The sequence below is a fragment of the Mus caroli genome, unplaced genomic scaffold (assembly GCF_978045245.1).
Source record: "Mus caroli unplaced genomic scaffold, Mus_caroli_1 scaffold_8, whole genome shotgun sequence".
NCBI classification, from domain to species: domain Eukaryota; kingdom Metazoa; phylum Chordata; class Mammalia; order Rodentia; family Muridae; genus Mus; species Mus caroli.
In genome coordinates, this window is record NW_028227263.1 from 2,278,007 (window position 1) to 2,298,666 (window position 20,660).

Sequence of the window (20,660 nt, forward strand, 5' to 3'; positions counted from 1 at the left end):
CAGGCTGGACACAGCTAAGAGCCCAGTCCCTCTGGGTAGGTTCATCAGTGACAAATGTAAATGACCATGGCAAACCTTCATGGCAGTCCTCACTGGAGTGGGGAAGGCAAGGTGAGGCTACCAGAGATGCAGTCCTGTAGTCGGCTGCCCAGGACTGTTTGGACAGAACTCTTGAGTGGGGACCAGAAAAAGCCACAAAATTCAAGAAATATTCCAAACATTTATTATTCATCCTAAACACTGGGGCACAAAGGCCTTCGAGGTCCCCTGACCACAATTCCCACAGTCTCTGCCAGAGCTGCTGCACACATTCCCCTACTACAGACAGCCCACACCTTCCCACTTGGACTAGCAGGTGAGGGGTGGAGTGATAGCACTGCAGTCAAACTGAGGGTCCTTTCTCAGACCCCGGCACCCCAGGGTTACCGTCCCTGTTCCGGAAGTGGTCTCTGCTCCGCTTCTTGCTGCTATGGAAACCAACAGTCTTCACACCTATGGGGCCTGATGAGGACTCAGGATGGGCAGCTTCTGAAGGTACCACCACCTCTGGCTGTCCCTGGTGGCCACTCCATTCCTCAGCCTCGGGTCCGGCGAGATGGGCTAGCTCCACAGCGGCCTCACCCCCCACACCTGACCCAACCCCCTTCTTTAGGACCCTCTTCCTCTCAGCCCTAGCCTCACTGTCCCTCACTGGTTTGGTGAAGACCACTCTTCCCTCCCCACAGCTAGAGGGGTCCTGGTTGAAAGAAGGCACATAGTCTGTGGGGGACACCTGGCTTCGAGAGCTCAGGAAGGCCAGGGCAGCATCACGATTGCTCTGCTCACTGGCTTCAGACACATCCTCCAGACTGTATTTGGTCCAACGCTCAGGGTGTGACACATAGTCAGGGACAGGGAGTACCCTGGTCTGGCCAGTGTTCCCATGCACTCTGCTCTGGCCCCTTGCTGGAGTCTGACTTGGGGGAGTCACGGGCCTCCTGAAGCTGCCATTGTCACTCACACTGGTTTGGGGAGCAGAGCGCGGTGCCTGCCGGGCTGCACTCTCCAGACAATCAAAGATGCTGTGGCTGCGCTGGGAGAAGGTGGAACTCATGCCTCGGAGGTGGAATGGCTGCACTGCAGGGGTGAGGGTGCCCGTGGGGGGCGAGGGAGGGTCCTCAGGGCTGGAGTCCTCCTGGCCCTCCCCGGAAAGCCTCTCTGGGGACAACACTTGGACCTCCACACCACTAGGTAAGCTAAGGTCCGAGTCCGAGTCGCTGAGGGAGACGGTGTCAGAAGGCAGGGTGTCATCCTCGGTGGGTTCATCAGCCTCCAGGCCAGCCTCTGTCTCCGCCATACGACCTGACACCCGTCCCACCTGTAGCGAAGCAGTCCCAGTTCCGCCGTGAGGGGTGTATTTAAGGCCTCATCCCTCCCAGTCCTCCCAGGCTCCCGTCTTTCACCTCCACTATCTGTCAAGTGCCTCTACTCACAGCCGGACGGGAGGCCTCGCGAAGCTGGGTGGTTAAAGGGTATCCTAGCGCGCACAGATACAGGAGCTGCAGGTTAGGTGGGGTTAAGGAGAGAGTCAACCATGAGATCATAACAGTGTGGACATACAATAGATGAGCGCTTGGAGATGCTGGTGACAGGAGATCTCCATCAGCTGCTCGTCCCATCACGGGCTCTCAGTAAAGCGCAGCCTCTCTAGGTACAAGCGCTACCCGGGTCCGGACGGAGGGCTGGCAGAAACAGGCACGAGAATGCCCTGGCCGCGGCCTTAGGGAGGCCAGTGCTCACCGTTCCAGCGTCCGTACTCGCCTCAATACTCTGCCGCCTTTCCCGCAGCGTCCCGCCAGTTCCCCGGGATTTGGTCCTGTCCAGTCTCGCTCGGGTTCCTGGGAAACCGAGTCTCGGGCGATCAGATTTTCGTGGCTTCAGCGCCCGAGAAACTACAACTCCCAGAAGGCAATGGGTTCCCGCCTAATGCCTGCCGGGACTTGTAACCTTAACAAGCGTGCCATCCCGGAGCGCACACGGAAATCCACCCAGAAATGACGAAAAAGGAAAAGGCGGAGCCACGGTTCCCACAATACTACAGGGCTAACTGCCAATCGCAAAGGGTTGAGGCCTGCAGCGTCGTCTGTCGGAAGCCGTCAGGGCCGGGTCCGACACAAGGAGGAAGTGCGTCACCACGCACTGTGAGCGCCAACCAGTTTCCTAGACATTTCCGGCCCTGGGCGGAAGTGGTGCGGGTCTTGTGCTTTGTTGGCTTTCTGGAGTGAGGCGGGGCCAAGGTTCTAATTGGCTCTTGGCATGAAGAGACGTAGTGGTCCCTGGGGTGGGTTGGTTGGGGCTTCAGAGATTCGAAGTAGCTATCCTGGGCTTGCCTGTCTGTGCTTCCTGACGCAGGAACAGACACTTTAGTTGCTGGACGCCGCCCCTACTATTCAAGGCCACACATAATCATCCTCCAGGCCTGGGGCTGTTTTCTTGCATCCTTAGGGACCAGAGTCTGAGGCACCATGGGGCTGCTGCATGCGCCTCTCCTTTCCTATGTTCTTGAAGCTGTGCAGCAGGCTTCCAACAGCTTTGGCCTGGTGCCCATGGGCCTCATAACATAGGATATAAAGGGCTCCTCAGACCAGAAACCAACAAAGCACGGAACAGGTTGCATAGGCGTGGGAGGTAGAGGTGGCGGAGACCTAGAATGCCCTAGTACAAGCTTGGGGTTCACCGACAAATAAGCCTACTGGGAGGCTGCTAGAAGCTGGGCCATGAATCTTGGCTAGGGCGTCTCTCCTCTAAGTGGCCAATTAACTATGCCAGCAGCCTGGGGGAGGGGCGCAGACATGAGACAAAGGGAAAGAGACAGTGGTGGTTGCCCCTGGCGGGAGGTTGCTTAGCCTGATCCTCAGTTCACAGGGGTAAGTGAACTGCCATCTTGCCTTTTACTTACTGAGACACAAGCCAGAGCCACCCAGCTCTGTAGAATCTTTTCTTGAGATGGATGGGATAATGGGCTAACCTTTACTGTCTTGTCACTGAAAAGGAGGGTGTTCTTGCAGCTTATCTCCCATCATTCTGTGCTGAATTTCCCTGCTTAGGTGGCTCCTCCTACCCGACTCAGCCTGACCTGCCATGTCCAACAGATGAGTGGAAATGAGGTCAGCATTGAGCTCCCAGTATAAGGAGGTACAAATGAGGGAGGACCCATATGGAGTGCTCCCAGGGTCCCAGCCCTCCCCGCCCACTGTGTTCCACAGCCTCTATTGGACCTGCTCACCCTGTGCCTGGCAAAGTTCAGAGCTGATGAGCCAGGTCTCTGACACCGCTGGCACAGGAAGAGGTCTGGCAGTCCCATTAGCATGCCTGATTTTTTTCCTCCTTTATTAAATGACTGTTTCAAGATTTAATTACAGTTGAAGGTGACACGTTAGAAAGAATAAGTGCTTTGAAGGCATAAGAGGGCTTACAAACCCAGCTCTTGAAATGGAGGCAGGAAAGGGACAAGGATTAAAAAGATGTGAGCGATGTGACCCACAGTGGGTAGAGTGGGTGGGCATGGCCCTCTAGCTAGGCTACAAAGCCTCTGGGCAAGTAGCTGTAGAGGAGGTTTGGCTCAGCAGGCAGAACTCTCCAGGGGTCCCAGACGTACAGGGCCCTGCAAGCCAGGGCCAGCTCCACCCCTACATCCCACATATGCCACCCATGTGTGATGTCAGCTCCCAAAAGGTAACAGGAAAAGTTCAGGACAAAAAAAAAAAAAATTCAAAAGTAAAAAGACTAAGTGTAGCAGAGTAATACAGAAATATTATATACACAGGCCATGTCCCCCAAGGTGGCCTCTGGTCACTCCAGGGATCCTCTGGTACAATGCAAAGGGCCTCAGTACACGGAGCTGTTCCGGATGCCACAGCACAGCACCATGCTCAGAATCATCTCGAAGATCTGCAGGAGGGAGGGGCATAGTCAGTCAGCACCTAAGGCCCTGAGAAGGATCCCAACCCACCCACCAGAGGCCCTGTGCTTACCATAATGACAGCTACCACAATGGCTGCAATTCCAATGAGGTACAGCTTCCCAGAAAAGAGCTCATCGATTTTCTGATGACAGTCTTGCTGCAGGGATGGCAAGAGGGTGGTTAACCATCAGTGGCTAAGTCACAGCCACCACCCTACTCAGTGACAGGACCTATGTATCGCAGCTTATCTTCCACCCCAAAACAAATTTAAGACACAGGGACCTGCTGCCTGCAGCCTTTTGTCACAGGGGAGTGGTTTTGACCTCACTAGCACCCTAGGGTCACCAGTGTATGAGGGACCATCAAGAGAACAGTTAACTGGGATGTTGCAGGGGTTAACTCAAGCTGTCAGGACCCGGTACCCCAGTAATTGAGATGGTCTATGGGCCTTCTGAGGTCTTGCTCAAAGTGCTGACCTTCCTGATTGGCCACATCACCCTACCGACCACCCAGGATATGATCCCCATCCCCACTCCATGCTACCTGCAGTAAGGGGGAGAGTATGTTGCCGCCTGAGGGACACAGGCTGTTCCTCAGTATGGTGGTAGTCAGTGTGGTCAGTGCGTTGGAGCCACAACAGTTGAGCTGCAGGGACCAAGAACAACACTGTCAGCTTTGGAGCTTCAGGAGACAAGGGAAAGATCAGGTACACAGCACACCGTCACCCCAAAATACACTTGGGAGCTGTCCTTCTGCCCTGTTTGTCAACCTGCACAGGAGCCCTGTTCCTTCAAACCCCTGGGAAAATGAGGCCCATTAGATTCCTACCTGAGGACCCACAAATCATAGAGGAGACCCTTTCCCAGTCTCTGTTGTGTTAGAAAGGAGACCCATGCCCTCACACAGCAGGAACCCCACAGCCTCCCCTCCTGCTTGAGCCTAGCTATACCGTCTCATGGAAAGTCTTCACCACAGCCTTGGCATTGTTGGCATCATCATCCATCACAGCTTGCTGAAGGGCCTGGTCATAGAACTGCTTCACATCCTTGGCGATCTAGGGGAGAATCATAGTCACATGCAGTATCGGGGCCACGCCCAAGAGCACTCAACTTCCCGATGGGCTCAGCCTGATGCCACCTCTTCCACTGAGCTCCCAAGACCCTGCCCCCACCCAAGCAGCAGGCCCAAGAAATTAAAAAACACCCTATAACTATGGGCTCAGAGCAACCCACATCTGTTGGAGGGCAGAGGGCATATCTCCCACTCCAGTGAACCTAGGCTTACCTGGTCTTTGTTTACGAAGCCCCAGATGCCTGCAGCCACCTCACAAGCAAACAGGATCACAAGGCAGGTGAAGAACTAGGGGAAAGAAGAGGTCAGAGCCTTGACCAGCAAGCCCAGGCCTAGCCCACATGACCAACAACTATGTGCCAAGGGGGTTGGCCATATCCACCAACCATGTCCTGATTAAGCATGAGCCACACAGAGCCATTGAGAGACAAGAGCCTGATACAGTCCTGCACTGAGATGTTCAAGTTCTCATAGCCTTACCTTGCTTCCTATTCTGCAGGATGTGGCTGGCGTAGAAATGCAGTTGACAAATCCAAGTGTCCACAGCCTTCACTGAGGCACATGCAGCAAGACACTCCCCAACCCTAATCTCAGTTTCCTCACCTCCTTTATCCTACATCCATAGGAAGGTTAAGCTATGGCGTGTGCTGCCTTTTCCCAGCTTTTGATACTGGCAGGGCCTCCCTCCCAGGCTGGCCAGGCTCTGGCAAATCTGGGATTCAGCTTCACCAGTAGCTAGTGTGGCCAGGAGCACTAAGGTTGGCTTTAGGGGTGAGACACCCTTCTGGAGTTTATGCTTTTTTAAACAGAAACCCCCTTTTCCAACATGTATATTCATACTCCGATTCAAGGGAAATCAAGCCCCTAGGAAAACCAAAACCTTGGGGAAGACATATAAGTTGCTAGGAACCCTGCTCCCCAGCCCTTCAGCCCTTTCTACTTACCGTCCCCAGCAGACACTGGGACTCCTGGATGGCCCCATAGCACCCCAGGAAGCCTACAAACATCATCACAGCTCCCACAGCAATGAGAATGTAGATGCCTGGGGAAGGGAAGACCTGAGTGAGCAGGCTGCATGAATCACTGCCTGAGACAGGAAGGCCTAACTCACAACCACAACAGGCAGAGTTTAGCAATGTGCGCCGTTTGTGCCTCTGTGTGCTGCTGGAGGAGCTGCCACTGCCACCAGGGGACAAAACAGCAATTCAGTGACCAGAGAACGTGGGTGGTCTCCATTTCACAGGTATGCTCTGCTCTGGAGCCAGTCTCCCACCACCTGCACCTGAGAACAGGAACCCTCAGCACGCACCGTAAAGGGCTGAGACGGACTACCCGTTTCAGTTCATGAAATGGGGAAGGGGCTTGGGTGTCAAGGGCTAATGCCCAAGACTCCCAATACTCGGTGAGCGTGAAATCAAGGGTAAGCTATGGCAGTAACCAACTCCAGACACCGCATCTCAGGAACACTGGTGTGTAACTGTTCGGCTCACCTAACTCTAAGGACAGGATCCTGTGTGTGGGTGGATGGCTAACAGAATGATAGAGGAAGCTTAAGCAGAGCACCCAACATCTGTCACTGGCTGGGCTGTGAGTTTACAGGGGAGCACTGTAGCCCATGAGGCACCAACTGGGCCATGTCCCTGCCTCAGTGCCCACAGTACCCCCTCTGCCCCTGGGAAAGCCCACTGTGTCTCTGATGAGCGTTCCATCTCTTGGTCCCTCTGTAGAAGCAGCCCATCCCCTAGTTTCCACGGCAACACTGCAGGGCAGTCCAAGCTTCCTTGCACAAAGTCAGGCCCATTGTCCCCTGCCTGGCCAGACCAGAGAAGAAGGCACCATGGTCTGGACCTGCTGCCAGACTTAAAAATAGGCCAAATCCTTTGGCCTCACTAAACACGTCTGGTCCAGGGAAGGCCTCCCACCAGGGCTGCCTAGAAACTGTTTTCCCCCTTGCCTCCCAACTGGCAGAGCACCCCAGTTGTCAGGCCCTAAAACCCCAACCTCACTCTGTCTCAACAGGAGGCTCTGTCTCAACAGGAGGATACATACAGGGCACCCAACACACAGGCACTGTCCCAGGACTTTCTAGGCCCTAGGCACTCCCCTATGTCTAGCACATGTCTCATCTGAAGCCCCTGTGGTGTTGTCTGGGATGTTTAGCAAGCTCTGAATGAACTCTCCTAAGCACTAAACAAGACACCTTTTCCAGGGCCACATCTGCTCCTAGAGGGACTCAGTACAGGGGCAGCATGGGGCTCCAGAAAGCCAATTCAGATTGGCCAGGGACATGGCAGCCAGAGTAGCTTCTACCCATAGGTAGAAGAACCTGCTACAAGGTCCAGTCCCTAAGACTATTTCCCCAGTACCCAGGAAGCCATAACCAGACAGGCAGGTGGCTGAGCAGCTCTGGAACTGGAGCCTGGTGTAGACTATTATGAGAACATTAGGATAGAGACTTGCTTCCTAACCACCCTATCTGGGCTCTGCAGGGTACCCAGCCTCTCCTGCCATAACCGTGCAGAGTGGGAGCACAGCTTTCCCCTTGTGGAGGGCCCACTGGCAGTTCTACCCCTGTCTGTCTCTGATTCCGAGATCTCCCTTGTGAAGATGCCTACCAGCTGCTACACAATCCAGTTTCTATGAGCTGGAGGGCATCCTCCTCCTCCTCTGAAGGTACCAGATAGAAGGAGGGATAGCTAGTGTGGGCCCTTCCCTACTAACAACTAAACCTGAAAACTGCTACCCCTCATGGCTCTCCTCAAAGGAGACCAGGTTCTGCCCCTGCCCATATTGCCTGGACTCCACTGCTGTCCATTTTACCCATGCTAAGGCTGTGGGCAGAGTATAGGGAGGAAGGAAACAGAGCGAGCCATGGGGTAACCAAAAGCCCTGTCTGCTCTGAGGCACTTGGGCAGAAAGGGAGAATATTTCAGACCTCCTGGTTCCCCACTCAGCCTCAAGCATGCCTCCCAAGCCCCTTCTAGGCTCCACAGGAGGAGAAGGAAGATCCACATCAGAGCCCTGATGAAGGTAGGAGCTTTGAAAGGGTAAAGACATCTCCAAATACTTCTTCAGTTCTCAGGACACCAGGTCCCTCTTCCAGGGAGGAAAGAGGAAAGTTTTCTCCTGAAGGAGAAAGTGTAGTGGACCAGAGCATAGGACAGCACAGCACGACAGCCATCGTCCTACTTAGGAGGGAGGGTGCTCAGTCCCCACAGGCAGCCAAATAAGGCAGGTGTAAAAGTCTGGGCTGTGTGCTGGTGGGGGTGGGGTGGGGTGGGGTGTCTGAGTCATTCACTGTCGGCCCAGTCTCCAGCCCTCCCCAACAACTCAAGAATCCTGGGGCCTCAGCTGTTGCTAGCCCAAGCATCCTGCCCCACCCTGCCCAGGGAGGTTCACTAGAAATGCCCATGTTAAAATAAGCAAGGTCCTACAAGGCCCCTGCCCCACCCCGTTGCTTCCTTTTTGCCTAGTCTAGTCTCAGATCTGTGGGGTCCCCAGCAGCACCATAGCCAACTCATTCTCCTCTTATAGGCAGCCTCCCTATCCAGCTCATACTAGGCCTAGACCACTCCCAGTTCTAACACCTCACCCACCAGATTTGGACCATCAGCCTCTTCTTGGAAGCCCTCCCTGACTGCTCTGCACTGTGACTGGACCCCGTCTCCTTGGTACTCACCCACGTAGAAGGTGCTGGGTGCTGGTTTGTTTCCCAGTTCCAGGTACAGCAGGCTGGTGGTCTGTGGGTCATGACGCAACCACAGAGCTACACCTAGGATCACGCCTCCAGCCAGCTAGAAAAAAAAAAAAGAAAACCAGGAGCAGTGTCATATAGAGGCCAGAGTACTGGGGGCAATGGAAGCCTACAAAGCTTATCATGTAGAGCCCTCACTTCCAGTTGTGGAGCCAGACGCCAAGCAGTTGTCTGAGCCACTGCCACTGAGCCCTGGGTCCCACCAGCTCCTCTTAGTTGTAACTCCAGAACAGAATTCAAGTGTACCTCCAGTAGTGTAAGACACATACAAGAAGTTTGGTCTGAAAACATGGCTCAGTTGATAAGAGTACTTGGGCATGTAGGGAGCCCTGGGTTCAATCCCCAGTACCACGTAGGGTTTGATGGCAATTGTTTGTCATCCCAGCACTTGAGAGGTAGAGGCAGGAGGATCAGGAATTCAAGGTCATGTGAGTTTGAGACTAGCCTGGGCTATATGAAACCTTGTCTCCAAAATCAGCAGAAAACATTTTCCCCCCTACTGTTCCAGATTGACCAACTATGCAACATTTTTACCGGAGAAATGGCCACAGTGAGGCCCAGCCACTCAGGATGCTGGTGGGCTCTGGTGGGCTCTCCTCTGGTACCCTGTCCCAACAGTCCTGGGATTGTTTAGAGACTGTTTCAGGCAGGGTACTGGGAACTCTGTGGTGGGGACACCAAGTTCTCCCTACCAGGAGGAAAGGGGTGACCATGTGATGTCACCAGGCCCCGCAGAGAGAAGCAGAAGCTGGGCCTCAGAACAGACCAAGGGGGCCAGTCTCCTCCCCAGCGCCAGGTCTCCTCTTTTTGAAGGGTCAGTGGCACTCCCCAGCAGAGACAGCAAATAGAAACCAAAACCTGGGCCTGATAAAAAGTATCTGCTCTTCACTCCGGGGATCCAGCCCAGAACACAAGCTCAAGAAAGCTCTGGGAGAAATTTGCAAGCAGGCTGGTTCAGGAAAGAAGACCTATGGGACCCATCTGCCTTCTTCTACCCTAGGATCATGTCCGCTGCTTAACCCTCAGAGAGGAAGCTGGGGAGGGGTACTTTCTCCTGATCACCATCTCCCTCTCCCTCCACCCCTTCTTTCTCAGTTTCTCAGACTCCTCTTTAAGTGCTTAATTCCGTTTTCTCACCCCAATCCAGGAGGGATGAGCCCCCAACCTCCACCAGGGCCTGAGAGAAGAGGGTGGGTGATATAGCAATCAAAGTCACACCGGGCATCCGTTGCCCAAACCACAAATGGCATGACGGCTGAGACTCTGACAGTGCCTTCACATGTAACGGCCCTAGCGATGCCGGGGATCCCCAGAACTTCCAGCATGTTACACTGACAGCTCTTTATCCATCTGCCCTTAAGAACCTTGCTCGAATCAGCTTGGGCAACAGAAGCAGGAGGGTGGGAGGTGACGGGTCTGATTTGCCCTGGTAACCAGGCTTCCTTTGCAGCTTTTAAACATCCTATATTTTGTTTAAGATCTGGTCCGGAGGCTGCTCTGAGATGTCCCAGGGCAGGAGAACCAGGTGGCACACCTGTTCCCCATCCTTCCCTCATTGGTAACATGACCCTGGTGACAATCCCTGATAGTCACAGAGGCTGAGGGGCAACTGGTGGGTCACCTTGCTTTCCTCAGTCTGTGTGCTTACCTGTAAAACAGCTGAACATGCAACCATGCCTGACTCTGCCTTTTCTAATGGTACGGGAATACTGTCTGTGAGCTGAGGGGCAAAGGGGAGTGAGGCATGCTGTTCAGCCGAGCCCCAAAGGCTGCTAATGTGGGTGTCTGGCTAAGCCACCACTTACAGCCAGGTTTATTGAAGGAGGTGGGATGAAGAAGTTAACTCTACAAAAGTCTCTGGGCTTTATTCCTTAACCGACAGTCCTGAATTGGGGGGGGGGGGAGGGAAGCTACGGATCTGTGACTGTCAATCAGAAGAGAGGCCAAACTGGGGTGGGGGTAGGCAAGGCATCTGGGAATGGGGACTTGGCCACTCACCCCATTGTCTCAGGGGCAATCAGAGCTGAGTGGGAAGGAATGCCAGGCACTGAGATGGCTTCCTCCAGCAAAGTGACCGTCTACCCTGCTGCTCTAGGGAGAGGTAGAGGGAGTTCTGGGAAAAGTAAGGGGCCCAGGAAGGTGGGACAAGGGTCTTCAAGGAGTCAGAGGCTGGAAAGGAACCTCAGCTTCAAAATGTAATTAGCATAACCAAAAGAAATGAGGAGCTTCCAAGACTCTGTGGTAGGAGAGCTAAACCACTCATGTTTCATAAGATCACACACACACAGAGGGCATGCAAGTACTGGCTGAGGGTACTCTCCTGACATCACAAGGCCACAGGGAGATTATGAATCTACCCCCAAATTGCCACCCCGTGCTAGAGGGTGGGGTGAGGAGTGGTGTTTCTGCACGGGACAGCAGTTCTGAAGTTTGTTTCTGAGAGAGTTAGCCAGCCCCTCCCACTTACCACAGCCAGCCTTGCACCTCAGGCTGTATGCTCATGCATGCACGCTCCCCAAACATTTCCTGTTACAGCCCAAACTAGAGCAGACCATATGTCCTCCGATCAGTGAATGCACAGGCCTTGGGTCCATCACATGGTAGAATCACCAGGGAAAAGACAGACCCGTGAGAGAGCACGGAGGACAGTTCAATCACGGGGAGCAAAGGGAAGACACAGAAGACGAAGCAGCTAGCGCCTTCTGACCCTGCTCAGATGAAAGCAGAATTCAAAGGTCGTTCAAGATAGTACAGTGATAACCCAATGGAAGTTCTGGGGTGAGATGGAATAAAGGGGACCACAAAGAGCCCAGGATACTCTCCTGTGATGCTAAGTTTCATGGGGGTGTAAATGCCAAGCACTGCTACAAAAAGCTACTTACCCCCACTCCACTCCACAGTCCCTGGATCAGTGGCTCTGCTCAAGTATATTCCCCAGGCCCAAGAAGGGTATAGGGGTGTCCCAGTATTAGCAGCAATTAGGAATACATCTTGTTTACAGAACCATAGGTTCAGAATGATCTGCAAAATCTGAGCAACACTCATTTAAAAAAAGAAAAAGAAAAAGAGAAAGAGAGAAAGAGAGAGAGAGAGAGAGAGAGAGAGAGAGAGAGAGAGAGAGAGAGAGAGAGAGAGAGAGAGAGAGAGAGTCCAATGTCCATGGGAATATGGAGTAGTGCCATTAGATGGAGGTCCAGGAAAGGGTAAAGATGGCCTGAATCTCTATCTGTGTCATATCGGAGCTAGGGTGTCACAAATCCATCTCTATCTCCTCCACCCTTACAGTCATTTGTAAACAGGGGAAGTAATACACACAGGCTGCTAAGTGTGATATCACTGTGTTTAGCTCTTGACAGAACTGAGGAAGTGATCCACAAAGCAGAACCTGGCATTTCTTCCCGAGTCCACTCAGGGGCTCTAAGACACCTCTGCCCAAAGCTTCCTTTCTCCAGGTGGCCCTGCCACCTGCTCCTGCAGCCTAAAAGACCTTCTGTTTAGAGGTGGGGTGGGACGCACCCAGGTGGCATGTCCAGGTTCCTGGAGCTCCTGCCCTGGCACAAAAGGATGCATTCATGACTCTATACAGGATTGTGTTGCTTCCTCCTTCTTAAGGGCTAATCCATAACAAACTCAAACTTTAACAAGACGAGGAGCTGCCAAGCATGCTGGGTCCCTGCCCAGCTGCTCTTGTGGTTTCCCAGAAGCGACTGAAAGGGTACAGGCTTGGGACAGCATTCGACTCTGTGCTAGCTGCCCACTGCCCGGCCTTGGCCAGACTCAGATAGGGGCTTCTCTGAAGCCTTCCTATTGCTACCCATATGAAGTCCTCTAGGAAGGGACAGGGCTCCTGAAATCAGCTTGGTAGGTATGAATGGTCACCACAAAGCACCCCAAAATGCTCCTGGAGGCTGGCTGTAACAACAGCTTGTTCCTTTGAGTTACCATTTGTGCCGCAAGAGAAGAACCAAAGGCAGAGGCAGACAGGGTTGGGGCTTACTCAAAGCCTCCTGGGTACATGATGCAAGCTAGAGGGTGCACCACAAAGTGCTCGCCCACCTAAGCAATTCGGAGGTGCTGAGGGGCCCAAGAACCTCTCCTGTGATGGCAGAGGTTGTGAAGACCCTGGGCAGCTGGGATAAGTCAGAGTAAAGATGCTCAGACTGGTTTTAGGGGCATTGGTTAGGTAGAGGCTGACTTAGTTGCTGTCCTTCTAGCTGGGGTCCTGGGCGTGGTCTGGGGCATGGAGGATGGGGACAAGGCCAGATTCCTCTCTGAGAGACAATGGATCTTGCTCAGGTCTTCCTAGGAGAGGTAAAGACTTACAGTGTACCAAAGGAAGCTCAGGAAGGAAGCTGGAGAGAGGGGCAGGAATCCTTGCCTTGGGCAGGAAGCATGGTTCCTTTCACAAGGCCCCTCGTCTCAGGAAGCCACTGTCCTAGCATCTAAAAATAGGCAGCAAAGCAAATGCCTAGCTCTGGGGCCCAACTAACAGGCTAGGGGCAGTGGTGTGAACGGCCCAGGCATGGCCATGGGAGAATATACTGCTGTCTTGAGGTTCAAGACATTGGGCTGGGCCACCCAACTGGGCCCCTTCCAGGGCCAGACTACATGGCTCCTTCTCAGGCAAGGAAGCTAGAAGGCAAGGACCTTCCCCACCTATTCCTCACTTGCCCTCCTCTAGGAAGACCAGTGTCTCGTGAGACCCCATAGGGAGACTGTGTGGACCCAGCCTGCCACAGCAGTCTGCCAGAGATGAGTGCTGCAGGGAGTCCTGATACCCAGAAAAAAAGAACAAAGGGAGGCAGGGGACTGAGAGTGGGTAGAAGAGCTCTATGTAATTCTGGCATCACCACCAGCAGCACCAAAGGACTTCTATCTGTTCCAGGCTAGGCATGGCCCTCTGTCCCAAGGTCAGGCTGTGGGGCTGGCAGGGTCTTACAGGCCACTTTGACTATGGAACATGGTGGCAGAGTGGAGTGTAGTTCTACCGGATCCTACTACTTCCGCATGTGGTAGCTAGTTGCTTGGAAACCTCAGTCCCCTTATCACCCGCAACGGGTCTGATAACAGCCCAACCGAGTGTTACTTTGGGTGAGCTGAGTGAGCTGTTATCACGGACTCCAGAGTACAGGAGAAGACTGTTTCCAGGGTCAAAGGCCAGGCCATGCGCCTACCATGAGGATTTTTAGCCATGAAAAGTAATGAGAGTCCAGGCAATGGTGGCACAGGCCTTTAATCTCAGCCCTTGGGAGGCAGAGGCAGGCGGATCTCTGAGTTTGAGGCCAGCCTGGTTTACAGAGTGAGTTCCAGGATGGCTAGAAAAGCTCTGCCTTGAAATCAGACAGACAAAAAAGTTGTGAGAAGGTGAGTTAACACTAGTGGGTTGGTGGCAGTGACAATATATGCCTGTCACACTCCACAGTGTATGCCTGTCACACTCCACAGTATGTGCCTGTCATACTCCACAGTATGTGCCTGTCACACTCCACAGTATATGTCTGTCACATTCCACAGTATGTGCCTGTCACACTCCACAGTATATGTCTGTCACATTCCACAGTATGTGCCTGTCATACTCCACAGTATGTGCCTGTCACACTCCACAGTATATGCCTGTCACACTCCACAGTATATGTCTGTCATACTCCACAGTATGTGCCTGTCACACTCCACAGTATATGTCTGTCACATTCCACAGTATGTGCCTGTCATACTCCACAGTATGTGCCTGTCACACTCCACAGTATATGCCTGTCACACTCCACAGTATATGTCTGTCACATTCCACAGTATGTGCCTGTCATACTCCACAGTATGTGCCTGTCACACTCCACAGTATGTGCCTGTCACACTCCACAGTATATGTCTGTCACATTCCACAGTATGTGCCTGTCACACTCCACAGTATATGCCTGTCACACTCCACAGTATATGTCTGTCACACTCCACAGTATATGTCTGTCATACTCCACAGTATGTGCCTGTCACACTCCACAGTATATGTCTGTCACATTCCACAGTATGTGCCTGTCATACTCCACAGTATGTGCCTGTCACACTCCACAGTATATGCCTGTCACACTCCACAGTATATGTCTGTCACATTCCACAGTATGTGTTTGTCATACTCCACAAGCCCTTGTAACACAAGGTCCTACTCCAGAGCTCAGGGATGGGTTTCAGGGTAGCCTGGGCTTCCTCATTACTGCTCCCCATCACACCGGACATCTTTAAACACCATTGGAACCCCTCACTGTTTAGCTGCAGTACAGAGCCAACCTTGATGCTTGACCACGGGTGAAAGCACAGCTAAATGAGTCATAGGATGCCACACACCCACCCTGAGAAAGTTCTGAAGACCCAAGATGACATCATGTATGGAGTGATCCGAGAGATAGTGCAAGGGAACACAGGGCACTCGGGGGGCCCTGTTACTCAGCAGCTTCTGCCCAAGCTGCCTGGCAACCAGGCTCTTGGCTTCGGTTACCAACTCAGTGCTATGGGGCTATAAAACTATGGGTGCCCTGGTTCTAATGCACACACACACACATACACACACACACACACACACACACACACACACACACACACACCCGCACTCCCAGCCCTGAAGCCTTCCCCAGACTTCATATGAAGGAAGGCAGGTGCCCTCTCCCAGCATCCCCTTGCAGTTACTTTGGTAGCCATTCCAGGATGCCCACCACCAGCTAGCTGCTCACTGGCCAACCCCTTGTGAACAGTTCCCTCAAAAGTTGAGCCCACTCAAAAGACCCCAAATAGTTTTCAATGGCATAGCCTATGCCCTGCAGCTAGCCAGGGAGAGAGTAGCTTAGACTGGATCTAGACGTGATTTCTCTCTCTCTCTCTCTCTCTCTCTCTCTCTCTCTCTCTCTCTCTCTCTGTGTGTGTGTGTGTGTGTGTGTGTGTGTGTGTGTGTTTTGTGTGTGTTTGTGGGGGAGGTACTAGGGGTCACAGTCAGTCACTGGCATGCCAGGACAGAGTACTGAACAGTTGAAGACAACTAAAGGCCAGTTCTCAGGACACCTGGTTCTCTAGCAACAGTCCTAGGAATAAAATGGCCCTACCTATAGGGCCTCAGAGCCACCCAACACTCACACCGTGTCCTACCTGGTTCCCTGGTATCAGAGCCAGTGCCACAGGTACCTTGACGTCTCCACAACCCTGCCCCACCCTACCCCAACCTGAGCCCTCTCTTGTGTACAAGGATGATTGCTCTCTCCCTAGGGCAGCTGGACTCTAAGGCGAGAGATTTAATAACTGAAGTTCTAATCCCCTTGGTAGGACTCTGGGTGCTGGAATCAAGGTTGGCAGTTGTTGGTACCCTCCTAGAGCATCACAGAAGCTCCGTTTGAGGTAGGACTGAGTTAGAAGGCAAGTGCCGAGAGAATGCCTAAAGGGTTCGGAAAGAATGGGGTTGGGGCTCTTATTATGAGGTCGCAGTGTGTGGGCACCAGAGTAGAGGCTGCCAGGGGACTTCCAACTTCTTTACTCCAACTCTGTGCCCCCACTGTTCGGATGTCCTTTTTTTTGAAGCCAGCCCAGGGATGAACCACAGACTTCCCCTTTGCAGGCCAATGATTGTCCTTCCCAAAGCCGGGCAGAGCAGACAGCCTCAGGAGCAAGGGGCAAGTCTGCTCTCCCGCCGGTGAGACTAGGCACAGGAAGTGCTCGTTCCATCCCGAGCCCACAGAATTAGAGCCCCTCTGCCGGAAGGCAGCCAGCAGACCACTATGTGACAGTCACGTATGTGTGTTGCTGAAGCGAGCACAACAGACAGTCATGTTCAGTCTGGAGAATTAAATGCCAGTTGAGAGGCTGTAATCAGCCTTTTGTGGTGGGTCTGGCTGCCTGGGCTACTGGACGGGGGCCACCAGCAGCCTTAGGCTGGAGGAACAGCCAGTTCTGTCAGGGAACACAGTGAAGATTCTTCCCCTTAGCTGACGACTCCTATGGAGACATTGTCACACAAAGCTCCTACAGACCCACCCCAGGCCATAGGCTGGCACGGTGATAAACCATCCCCTGCTCTCCTGCCCTATTGCCAGCCGGAGTTAGGAGACTGGACCCTTAATCCCAGACCTGTCTCAGGGGACGACTAACCACCCTGCTTCTAAGAGCATCTTACATGGTCTCTGCTGCTCACCGCTCATCTTTCAGGTTTGTGTCCTGCCCCATATATCTTGGGAGTCCAGAACTCTGCTGGCCCCAATGTAGGTTCTGAACTGAAGCCCAAGGAGGACTGGTGGGAGTGACAGCAGGCAGGCTAGCGTGCCCGGAATGTCCCCTCCCACAGAGAAACCACTTTAATCTTCAAACTGGAAATTTTAAAAAGTGTCCATCGAAACACTTACTGTCAACCAAATCTCCCTTCTTAGAGCTCTTACCCCCGCCCCCACCACGGCCCAAAGGACCTCTCAGCCCCCTCCTTAGGCCCTTCTGACATCATTGCTCAGCTTCCTTTGGCCTCACTCCCTTTTGGACACTGTGCCCAGCGTCCATTTCCTGAGCCTTCTCTGTGCCAAGCCCCTTGCTCCACTCTGGAGTACATTAGCTAGTCTACCCACAATCCCAGGAGACAGAGACCCCAAGAACTCCCACTTTAGAGGGAGAAAGTGAAGACTAAGGACCAGAGTGGTGGGGTGGGGCTCCCCAAAGGTTCAATTTCATATCAGGGAACTATCAGCCACAGTACAAACCTTGCCACACGAGGGACAAAAGGAGTCCCTCTGCCAGGGTAGTGTCCACCAGTTGTAGCCTGGTTCTGCTCCACATCCCTATCCACTGTGAGGCCAACATGGGTAGGGAGGAGAGGTCTGTGGGATTGTGAAAGGCTACGGTTTTCACTGTTCTGCAGTCAGTAGGCAGGCCCCTGGGAGCAGGGAGAGGCTTCAGAACTGTTTCCTGGAGCCTCAATAGAGACCCCAGGGACATGTTAGGACTCCACCCCAGCTGCCTGGGAAACGAGCAGCTTCACCCAGCCTCAGCACTCCAGGGAGTCTGAGGGTCTAGCGCTTGGATCAGGTGGGTGAGCAAAAAAAAAAAGAAAAAAGAAAGAAAGAAAGAAAGAAAGAAAGAAAGAAAGAAAGAAAGACCCTACAGGATCCTGACATCCCACATCTGAAGTATAATGTGTGTGTGGGGGGGGGGGGATAACACACTTCTTGAGGGTGCATTCAATTCCTTGCATGGTTCAGAGTAGGCAAGCACTGTCCAACATGACTACCCAGTCAAGACCCCAAGGCATGCCCGGGCAGAGCAAGTTTAACCCCATCGCCCATGCTGCTCCCTAGAATGTGTTCTCTGGAGTCACTGTGACTGACAATCTTGGTCCCTGCAGCACTGCGTGCAGCATACATAGCCCCAGCTGAGTTCAGCCCAGTTCCTGCCCATTCCCAACGTCTTATTCCCCTCCACCCCACCCTGACCCGCCCTGGGATCTTCAGCAGTCCGCGATGGAAAACAGGTGTCCCCTGTCCAACACACTCACTCTAGGGGCCGTTGTAGACGTTTGCCCTCTCAGGAACAACTTTAGAGAAACATTGTCTTGGCATAACCTCATTTCTTCCTGGGAAGGAGGGTGGTGGGAACAGCAGTCTGTGCACTGCAGCAGGGAGGGTGGCACCACTGTCCAGAGGAGTGGCCAGCACTGCTCACTTAAGTGCTCGCAGGCAGGTCTGTTAAGACTCCCCATTCCCAACCCAGTTAGGAAATGGAAAGAAGCCCATACCACCAATGGCTACTCCCCAGCAGTGAAGACAGTCAGGACCCAGGGACACTTGGAGACCCTCCTATACCCATGTCTCCTTTCCAAGATGACCAAATAGGTGTGCACTTCTTTCCAAAGTGGAGAGCCCAGCTTAGATCCTGTATATAGGAAAAGATCCTAAGCTCCTGGTTTGTACAGATCCCAGATCTTTGCAACACCCTGGCCTTCACCAACTCTGAACTGCATACCCTCTTCCTCTCAGGATCTAAGGGTCAGGCGCAGGAGACGACGGGCAAGGAGGAGGGGCAGCTGGGGGAATGGGGGTGGGGGTGGCCAAGAACTGGGGCACCGTGCGCAGCAGCACGCGGCCCGGGCCACCCTGCCTTCTAGGCCTGGAGCTCGAGCCCCCAGGGTGGCAATACCAAGCTGGAGGGTAAGCAAGGGTGGAGTAATAGTGGGGTTGACGTCTCCGAGGCAAGTATGGAGCGTGCCCCCACCACTTCGAGGCCGCCTATCCAGGGGCGGTGGCTACGATGAGCTCATGGGGGCGGGGCGCCAAGATCCCGCCCTTCTCGAGCCCCCTCACTGCTCGCGATGCAGGATGGTCCCCAAAACAACGTTCAAGGAGGGTGCGAGTACCCCCTTCATAGCTGAGGGCTCTTGATTACCTGGCTCTAGCCCGCAGACTCTTGCACCAGTTCCCAGCACTCAGAGGGGACAGGCCAGCAATCCCCTGATTTCCCGGCCCCAGAAGCCCCTCGAGCCGAGGCCCGGAAGCTCAGCCCTCGGCCCCAACCCGCTGGCGAGGGGCGCCAGGACCCCGATCGGCGCACGGAGCCCACAGGTGGCGCCGCAACTTCGCGGTTGCGCTGCGCCTTCTCAGCAGGGCCTAGCGCGCTGCCCAGCCTGGCGACCGTGGGGTGCGCCCTGTCCCCAGTGGCTGCTCACCCAGAAGACGAAATTGAAGACGAAGAGCAGGTATTTGATGCATTTGGTGCAGCCCTCCACCCCCATGGCGGTGCGCGGCCTGCAGAGCTTGGATTGGTCCTGGAGCGGGCGGTATGGGGACGCAGTACCGGGGACCGGGACTGGCAGATAGCCTGGAGCGCTTGCGGGCCGGAGAACTGCGGTGCGGAGAATGAGACGTAGGGTAGAGAAGGGCTGGAGGCCTAGCCGGAGGCGCGAGAGTCGCTATCTCTTTGAAGCAAGGACGCGCTCGCTCGGACCGGGCGCGCGCGCCGAGCTCCTCACTCTTTATAGACCGCTAGGTCCCGCCCCTCCGAGGCCCCGCCCTGAGGACGCTCCACCCCTGGCCCCGCCTCCCGCCGGCGGGGTGCCCGAACCAGGGGTACTTGGGTGGGTGCTGCCACCTCAGTCCCAGAGTAAGTGTTCTGGAACTTGGTGCAGCTGGTTCTTGGGGACTCGGTGCACTGTGCGTGCGCAGGATGAATCTCCAAGTTTCTTAAGAGTTCCCAACCCTCGGGGCAGGCTTCTGGGTCGCGACTAAGAACTGGCCACAAGATACTGCCCCAAAGAAAGCCCCACTTACTTCCTCCCGTACTCGGACGCCTTGGACTTTCCCGGAGGGTACCCTAGTGGAGGTGTCTCGACAGTAAAGAGTCTTAAAAGTTAACATATTTTGTGTATATTGATCTCCCAGGCAGCAACTCGTGGGCCTGGAGGTCTAGAATGGAATTCTTCGTAGCCTTGCTAATCCCCTATCTCACAGATAGAATTCCTGGCTGCAGTTCTGGAGGCTGCATTTGGGAAGGTCAATAGTGTATCCAATGTCTTTAGCCAGCCTTTAGGCTCGAGAACCCTCAGGGGCACCTTCAAATATTCATGCCATCCTGGCTCTGCCTTCCAAGAGTCCATCCTCCATCCTCTAGCTGGTTCCCGGAAAGCTGGGATTAATAAGGAAGTGAGGAAAGATTCAGAGGGTAGAGGTGCTTCCTTCCCAGGTGAGGAATGGCTGCTGTCACCATAGATGATATTCCTGTGAAATCTTGTCATTCCCTTCCCCAAACTGAAGGGCAATGGGGCTGTTTCATCAGACTCACTGGGAACCATGGAAGGACCAGTTCCCAAGACTCAGCTTTTTTCCAGGTCACTCCATGTTCTTAAACCTTTGAGCAGTTAAGGACATGTTCCCTATGGAGATCACA

The 20,660-nt window shown here is 53.8% G+C and overlaps 2 protein-coding genes and 1 long non-coding RNA gene across 8 annotated transcripts in view; 1 reads left to right on the forward strand and 2 right to left on the reverse strand.

The window, feature by feature from the left end:
- Window positions 1-200: 200 nt before the first annotated feature.
- On the reverse strand, window positions 201-3,252 carry Tssc4 (tumor suppressing subtransferable candidate 4). Of its 5 annotated transcripts, none has more exons than XM_085841143.1 (3): window positions 1,801-3,252; window positions 1,443-1,538; window positions 201-1,357 (listed from the first exon to the last, which is right to left on the reverse strand). In XM_085841143.1, exon 3 carries the CDS (start codon window positions 1,334-1,336, stop codon window positions 383-385), a length of 954 nt encoding a protein of 317 aa, XP_085697269.1. In that variant the 5' UTR covers window positions 1,337-1,357; window positions 1,443-1,538; window positions 1,801-3,252; the 3' UTR covers window positions 201-382. The 5 variants fall into 5 exon arrangements, with proteins under 5 accessions (XP_085697269.1, XP_021023246.1, XP_021023248.1 ...); XM_021167587.3 differs by having other exon boundaries at window positions 1,780-3,252; XM_021167589.2 differs by having other exon boundaries at window positions 1,473-1,538; window positions 1,801-1,960.
- Window positions 3,253-3,342: 90 nt separating this feature from the next.
- On the reverse strand, window positions 3,343-19,744 carry Cd81 (CD81 molecule). The gene is made up of 8 exons (XM_021167032.3): window positions 19,444-19,744; window positions 8,694-8,808; window positions 5,959-6,056; window positions 5,228-5,302; window positions 4,893-4,997; window positions 4,487-4,588; window positions 4,014-4,100; window positions 3,343-3,930 (listed from the first exon to the last, which is right to left on the reverse strand). Exons 1-8 carry the CDS (start codon window positions 19,507-19,509, stop codon window positions 3,868-3,870), a joined length of 711 nt encoding a protein of 236 aa, XP_021022691.1. The 5' UTR covers window positions 19,510-19,744; the 3' UTR covers window positions 3,343-3,867.
- Window positions 16,082-20,660, forward strand: part of LOC147002814 (uncharacterized) — a 29,253-nt gene continuing 24,674 nt past the window's right edge. For both annotated transcript variants that reach the window (XR_015047785.1, XR_015047784.1), the window contains exon 1: window positions 16,082-16,142. This is a non-coding gene — a long non-coding RNA (uncharacterized LOC147002814). The remainder of the gene's footprint in view (window positions 16,143-20,660) is intronic.